Raw genomic sequence first — 8,405 nt, 5'->3', positions numbered from 1 at the left:
TCTACGAAGTTCTCGAATTCTGAAAGGGAATATTACTGCCGTGACTTATAAATAGATCAAGCGCAGGTCCTCAAACCTCTGTCAAACCTATATAGCTCCTCGCCCACCTGAAGGAAACGGACGCAAATAGGAACAGGTAAAAGTGCTGCATGTCATCGATCTAGTCCGCGGATTACTCAGTCAAGACACCCTTTTTTTTTTTCTTTCTTTTTTTGGTGTATACCTAGACACCAGACGCCGTGACCCTCCTCCCCAACCCTCGATCCCTAGCCGCTGCTACTATTCTTGTGCGTAGAAATCAATTCCGGTGTGAAAATGACCCAAAATGCGGATATATTCCGAGATAATAGTTTCTTTTGACAAATAAACCAGTTGATAAGGTGTCAGGGGCGATTTTGGCCTGTAGTTAATCCGCACTTCTGTCAGGAAACTGGGATTTTGTGGGATTTCCCCTGGTGGTGGGTAGGGTCTTCCCTGGCCCCCGCCCCCCACGGCTCCCTCACAGCCAGATCTCTGACGAAACATTTGTGGGTAGGATCTTCAGTCAGTGCCCAGTAGTAGACCTAACTGTGGCTCTGTTCGGTTTGGTCCCTTGGGCGATGAGGGCGTCACTTGGCAGTGACTCTTTTTAAGCATTTGTGTAATTATTATTGTCTCCTGTTGTAGATGCAGTGGGTGTAGTGAGTGACCTTGAAATTACTCTTGCATGTGCTGAGTTTCTAGTGTACAACGAGTGCATTCTAAGCTGTCTTGTTTCCGTATGCGCCATCTAATTTTAGATAAGAGTGTAAACTCCATATTATATTTAATGAAAATTATTATATAATCGGATAAGACAGATAATGTTATAAATGAAAAAAATTGACGTCATTCATCAGAACACGGACGAAAATAATATGACGAGTGCCACCTTGGGAGTGCCCGAGACTCTTTCGAGTTAGATCCTAATAAAAGAAAAGAGTATTTGGATAATTTTGCGGTAATAGTTTGTGACCAAAAGTCCCGTTTGACGAAGAAACGAGCGAAAAGAACGATGCGTGCCGACGGTCGCTAGAACGCATCGCGGTCACGTGACTCACCTCGACCAATCAGGAGCGTTGTTGTGATCTGGTTCTGGGAATAGATTTAGTCATCTCCACCAAAATACGGGGAATAATCACTCGGTGGAGACTTATCTTCTTCTTCGGCAGTTTTTCGGCGACATTCGGCCTTGACTGCCCGCCATGGACCTCTAGGCCGATCGGCGACGAGTTCAGCGACGTCCCCAGGGGCCGAGGAGTAAGTCCGAAGGAGGAGGAGCCCCGAAATGAGGTTCCAAAGTGTCCTCCGGGTCCCGAGGTGGAGGAGGATGGAAGGAAGGGACTGGGGGAAGGGGGAGGGGCTGGCTCTTACGACTGTCTGTCTGTCTGTCTGTCTGTCTGTTTACTTCAGGCTACTTTATAGGCTGTTTACCTAAGGCTGTGTAAGGCTTCTTACCACTGTCTGTTTACCTTAGGCTATGTTAGGCTTTTTACCTAATGCTTTGTAGTAAGGTGTGTTACCTTAGGGCTTAAGGCTGTTTACCTAACCTACGTAACTAGGCTAGCTACTACTACAGGTACCTACTACTATTGTCAGTTTACCGTAGGATACGTTAGGCTATTTACCTAAGGCTGTATGTCTTCGGCTATGTTAGGCTGTTAGACCACAGGGGACGTTAGGCTGTTTACATAAAGCTGTGTTCGGTTGTTTACATAAGGCTATGTTAGACTGTTTACTTTTGGGTATGTTTGGATGTCTGCCGTAGGTTGTTTATATTCAGCCATGTTAGACTGTTACTGTATGTTACTTTAGGTCGTTTCGTTTAGGCTGTTTACTTCGGGCTGTGTTAGGCTGGGCTGGTTATCTTAAGCCATGTTAAGTTGTTTATTTAAAGTTGCATTACCTAGATTATGGTTATCTTTATCAAAAGACGTAGCTTGGCGTTGGCAACTTTTAATATAGTAATTCCTGTCTTTTGTTTATACCTAGTTTTGGTAATTTTGGGTACTAATCCGCGGCAGCGTAGACTGTGGCAGTTGTGGTTTTGCTATGCAGTTTTACCTCCTAAACAAGAATTTTAAGTAATATTTATTCAGACGACTGTAATTAACTCCCAGGGGCCAGTACTAAACACAGCGAAATACATTGGACGCCCCAATCCTTAGTGGATGTCGTATCCGCGGTGACGTTCCTTGCAGTGGTAATTCTACAGAATAGTTCCGCACGGACTGTTAGGAACGTCACCGCGGATACGACATCCACTAGGGATTGGGGCGCCCAATGTATTTCGCCGTGTTTAATACTGGCCCTTGGGGGTTAATTACAGTCGTCCGAATAAATATTACTTAAAATTCTTGTTCAGGAGGTAAAACTGCATAGAAAAACCGCAACTGCCATAGTCTAGGCTGCCGTGGATTAGTACCCTAGATCTACCACTAGGATTGGGGCGTCCAGTGTATTTCGGCCGTGTTAGGGGGGTATTGCTGTATATTAACAGTCGTCCAGTACTGCCCCTGGTAATTACAGGTTCGTCCGATATATTAGTTCTTAAAATTCTTGTTCAGCAGGTAAAACTGCATAGAAAAACCACAACTTGCCTTGTTTTTATATACGCCAACTTCAGTGTTGCTTAGCCAAAAAATTGCATGTTTTTATATACACCCACTTCTGTATTGCTTAGCCAAAAAATTGCATCAATACATATCTACATGTGGCCATCTCCTTTACGTTAACCGTATTGCTACATTTACTGCATAAGACAATGATAAATTTTTCACATTAGGTTAATTTTTAAAGTTACATATTGTGCCTGTACTGCATCGTACACGTCCTTTGGTATAATGCTTGGTCAAAGAGAGTCATTAATTGGCAATATCTTATGTGTAGCTCTCAACTAGAATCACTCTATCCTAAGCTAGATATTTTAATGGAGTGACCAAAAAAAAGTGTTTTGCACATGAACGTATAGTTTAAAGTACACAGAAGTTTTCCATTGTAAAATCATGTAGTTTGTGTCGTTAATCGGTATCCATCACATAACGCATGGTGAAGGTCAAAGATGTCTTGAGATCAGTTGCAGGGATGCATCCATACAAACCTTACCTTCCCTCGTAGGGAGGTAGTGCCTCATACGGTACTCTTTAGGCATTAATTTAAGTTCTTTGCTGTGTCCTTTTTGCCCGTAGCTGCAACCCCTTTTGTTCCTTTTACGATATAGTACCTCAATTCATATTCTCTTTTTTCCATCATACATTCCTCCACCTTCTCCTAACAGTTGTTTCAACATTATTTTCACTGCTGAATGACTGTATAGGTCCGAGCACTTGCTCTTTGGCCTATGTTGTATATTCAAATCCCAAACTTTAACTCCCTTAACCTAACTTAAGGCACCAAGTGCTACCTAGCAAGAATGGAACCCTCCTTTAGTCATTACATTGCCATTTCTGACAAAGTCTCTTTCCTGATGCAAGGAATAAGCTTGCTTCATTGCAGCCTTTTAAAACTAAAATGGTGTCCGTGACTACAGTGAAGTGTTCTCGCAGCAGAAAAGTTTAAGAAAATCATGGTTTTAAATCCTCCCCCTCCCCCACTTCTGACCTGGCCACTTCAGGGCATGGCTTCCTAGAATAGGTTAGGTTCAGAAACATCCTTGTTCAGATGTCTTATGCCTTGCTTTTCAGGAGCGCAACTCTCTTACAATTTGTGAATGTAGTTATACATTATTCCAATGGAAGTTTTATGCCAAGCATTAGTGCACAAATATTATGTCCATTTTTATTCACTCTTATTAAGAATAAACATGCAAAGTTTTGATGTCGAAAAGTTTATTTATGTGCTCTTAAGTTAGTGTTCAGTTTCTGACTGACAATATAAGATAAGAATCTTTCTGTTTTGTTCTGTTCGTCCGTCTATATTTCTTCCGATTGGTGTAACTTTACGTACTTCTATATTTCTTTGTGGGTTGGAGCTACGTCACTAGTCAAGTATTGATGATAATTATAGGTTTTAAAAAATGAAGAGGGTTCCTGAAAGACATGTCAGGGTTAGTGATGTTTGATTTACCAGAATACAAGATCTAAATCTTAAGCGAGGACAGTGGCAGGTGTATCAGGGCATTTAGGTTGATTTAGGTCAGTGTTGAAGTTCTTTAAGGATCAGCCCAGAGTCCTTTTAATTTGATCCCTTAGGGGAGTAGTGCCATTAGTGTAGTGAGGGTGCTTTCCTTTTATTGTACTTCCCTTAATGTCTTTCTTCCATCTTAGATACCACCCTCTAATAACAATTGTCTCATAGCGTAACTGTGAGGTCTTCTGTTACACCTTTAAAATCTTTATGCTTTCAATTTCCCTTTCAGTGCTGAATGACCTCACAGGCCCCAGCACTTGGTCTTTGGCCTAGATTTTATACTGTCTTCCAATTCCAACTGCTTTTGGTATGCGTAAAGAGCAATAGTAAGGCTTCTGTATCCAGATAACTTGTGAACTGCAAAATTTGAGGAAGAAATCTTGAAAATGTTTAAAAGGTTAGAGAGTAGAACATTAACAAAACAAAGTAGGAAAGAATACAAAGGAAAGAGTACTGTTTGGAAAGTGGCCACATGATTGCTTTTGGAAAGGTGTATGGGTAATCTCATTACTGTGTACAGAGTTTAACAGTTGTAGCTCCAAGAGATGCTGAGTGGTACAGAATATACATTGAGGAAAAGTGGAACCATGTGATGCATTGACAGATTCAGAAGAGGTAGTGTATTTCTGTTACCTTGGGTACACTAGACAATGGGACATGGAATGAGAGGGCTATAAGAAAAAGAATAGCTGCCACCTAGATTGTGGAAATAGCTAGCTTGAAGAATGTTAAATAAAAGTACCCCATTGGTAGTGAGAGACAATGCGTAGGTAAGGCCTATACTGCTTGATGTAACAAAAACATGAGTACAGATAAGAAAAATGGAAGAGACTTCGAAAAGGTATCATCATTTAGTCTTAAAATCATGGCTATAGTGTCATGGGAAGGTCATGATGGAGGGATATGATTCACCAACTGGAAAACAGAGATCTCTTAAGATTTATATAGATTATATTTGAATATGCAATGGGAAGGGATGAGAAAAACAGTCCTACAAGCATTAGATATGTAAGCAGTTGGATGGAGATCTGTAATCAGGTCCCAGAAGTTGCATAAGGATGGGATATGTAAAAACCTAGACCTGATGGGAGGGCAAACTGAAAGGGAACTGGATAGAGGAGAGTATATACTCGTTTCATACTCCACCCATCCAAAAAAGTTTTTATTGTGACATTGAGAGGCCTTTGTTTGTTGAAAACATAATCAAAATAGTAATGTCATTACAGACTTAATTTACTTTTCTTTGATCACCCATCTTATTTACTTTTCTTTGATCACCCATCGTTCTATCTACCTAATTGTTATCGTAATGATTATTATTATATATGTAAAATAAAATGCAGTAGAATTCATACTGCTTGCCTGGAGTATTGAAAGTCATGCTTTTCAGATACAATTCAACAATGCTTTGTAATCTAGTAGGAGTGGGAGGGGACCTGAATGGACTTAAGTACTAGAGTAAGCATGCCTCAGATTGATTACCTTTCATGGAATTTCCCCTAATATGTTTTGTTTTTGTTTTGAAGCGTATTAAAATCCCACACATCTAGTACCAAAGTATATATCATGATTACTTATGGGAGAAATGTGCTGATAATGTCATGTAGCTTGATCCTATGAAAAATGTCATCGCAGGCACTACTTAAGGTCCTTTGTAGCATTCCTTTGGCCAATAGCGGCAACACCGGCAACACCTTTGCTTTACCTCTACGTATTCTTATTCTCTTTCTCCATCGTACTTTCCTCCCTCTCCTAATGATTATTTCAAAGTTGCAACTGCAAGGTTTTCCTCCTATAAAACCTTCAAACTTCTCTACTCTCTGTTTCATTTTCAACACTGAATGACCTCGTAGGTTCCAGTGCTTGGCCTTTGGCCTAAATTTTATGTTAGAAAACCTGTCTCACCTAATATTAACAGCGCTGCCCAAAAAGGACGTACCGTTTAATTGGCTGAATTTAACCATTGTCACTTGGTTGCAATCCCTGGCAACAGCACCTGTCACATTGTTATTCCTCTCAGGTCTGCCCAGAGAGCAACCTGCATGGCAAAGTCTGCTTTGGTCCCACTTGAGTACATCCTGTCTTGTCTGGTGTTTCAAGCACTGAATCTTTTTCTAAAGGTGATATCCACCAGTCTGGGAAATGTACACGACAGCCTCTCCAGACAGAGAAAACATGATAGATTATTGTTTAGTCAGGTAACTTATCTGTAGTTGATCATTAAATGTATGTTTCTCTACTATTATTGATTCCCATTGTATTGGACCTCATCTCTTTATGGGAAGGAAAAGGTTAACCCCATAAACTTACTCATGGGCAGTTGCCATGGAAACCACTATACTCATGTTGGTGTTTGAATCATCAAGGAACTGGACTGCATGGCCTCAAGGGTAGAACAATCAATATACCATTAGAGGCTGGGTTCAAAGAACAGCTTTCTGATATTCTAAGTAGTACCTCCCCATACTCCACTTAGCGTGACTTTGTTGGAGGGGGGGGGGAGACGAGTATGACCTTGTAATGTGACTTTATGTATGATAAATTGAACTAAATGGCAAAGAAGTAAACAAAATTGCATTAAGGTTGTAGTATTGCCTCTTCTTGGTAATTGAAAAATTACTTTCCCGGGATATTTTGAGTATTTCCTACTTGTTGCTTGTCAATACTTAATCTTGGATAAATTGCACACTGTTGACTAACAGTAAATACAGTCTGTTAATGCCAAGGCTGTGTATTGTGTTTATAGTATTGTACACAGAAAATGGGGTCCAGTACACAATACCTTTGTTGTCTGGTAGTGGCTTTGGTGGGATGGGCTACCTTTACCCGAAGTTCTTGAATGCTTCTGATTAATATACACAGTAAAAAGACATGATTTTCAGGTAGGTTAGCCTGGTTACTGTTACTTTTTTCCTCACTTTGAATGTATTCACACCAGCCTTGAATGTTCAGTCGCTTGGGGCCGAATGATTAGTACTTGCACTTTCAACTTCATGCATTGTAATTGTATGAATGTCTGGTGATGTTTATACAGTATATATAGAGAGTGGTATTAATTATTATTATCATTATTATTATTATTTACTTGAAATTCAAGCTTCCAAAGAATATGGTGTTCATTAGGAAGGAGGAGAAGGTAAAGGGAAATACATAAAGAGGTGATCTCCCTCATTAAAACGACAAAATAAATGAATAAATAAACGAATTCAAATGCAAGAAGATTAGCTTTAGGTTAGTAGTGCATTGCATCTTCGCTTGAAGTTTTGAAGTTCCAGTTGCTGGACATCCTCGGGGAGACTTCTCTCTCCTTCCACTGAACAATTTGCTTAATTGTCTGTAAGTCACTTTTTACTGTTGGATTTTATAGTGTTTTTATTTCTTGACGATTACGTGACGTCATCTGATTATTTCATCGGTCCTTTCAGGTGCTGGCGGGATGGCGGATCCAAGGTCTGTGAGCATGCGGAACACCAACACGCTCGACTACAACATCAGCGATATCAGTGAGTACCTTTTGGATCCATTTGTTTTGTCCTTTGTTTTATCCATAGGGGAGTAGTAGTTCCGTCAGTGCATTGTAGGCATTACTTAAGGTTCTTAGCCACAACCCTTATGTTCTTTGTACTCTACCTTCTTTCATATTCTCTTTCTTCCTTACTTTCCACCCTCTCCTACCTATTGTTTCATAGTGTAACTGCTTTGAGGTTTTCCTCCTGTTATTCCTTTCCAACATTTTTACTCGTGGTTTTCCTGCCTGTGCTGAATGACCTCATAGGGCCACGTGCTTGACCTTTGGCCTAAATTTCAAATTCTGTCCCTTGTGAGTGTGGAAGCAAGGAAATTCATGCAGTCTGATTTATCTTAGATGCAGAAAAACTCTGGTATGTCTCACAAAATGAATTTCTGTTGTGCAACTGCCAAGAGTATTATTTATTTATGTTCAAATATATATATATATATATATATATATATATATATATATATATATATATATATATATATATATATATATATATATATATATATGTGTGTGTGTGTGTGTACTAATATGCATTTAAGGATTTGCTAGAATTGTCAGTGTGCATGCACATAAAACAATTCCTTATACAGGCAGTCCCCGGTTGTCAGCGATCCAGGTTTATGGCTCTTCTTTAGTGATGACGATAACTGGATTTTTGGTGCCGATATGTGCCGATCCCCGCTTATCGGTGCTGTTAACCCTGATTTTCAGTTATCAGCGATTTTGGTTACTGTCACGC

The 8,405-nt window shown here is 39.9% G+C and overlaps 1 protein-coding gene across 4 annotated transcripts in view; it reads left to right on the top strand.

The window, feature by feature from the left end:
* The first annotated feature begins 521 nt into the window (after window positions 1-521).
* The window catches only part of LOC135208028 (proto-oncogene c-Rel-like), a 68,296-nt gene continuing 60,412 nt past the window's right edge, over window positions 522-8,405 (top strand). For 3 of the 4 annotated variants that reach the window (XR_010313103.1, XM_064240143.1, XM_064240140.1), the window contains exons 1-2: window positions 647-1,278; window positions 7,572-7,649. Coding sequence is in view for 3 of the 4 variants with exons in the window: in XM_064240143.1 (XP_064096213.1) it covers window positions 7,583-7,649 (67 nt within the window). In the remaining variant the exon portion in view is untranslated. The other variant, XM_064240141.1, reaches the window with a different exon arrangement.

Source organism: Macrobrachium nipponense, chromosome 34, assembly GCF_015104395.2.
Source record: "Macrobrachium nipponense isolate FS-2020 chromosome 34, ASM1510439v2, whole genome shotgun sequence".
NCBI classification, from domain to species: Eukaryota; Metazoa; Arthropoda; class Malacostraca; order Decapoda; family Palaemonidae; genus Macrobrachium; species Macrobrachium nipponense.
This window is presented reverse-complemented; position numbering and strand designations above follow the sequence as displayed.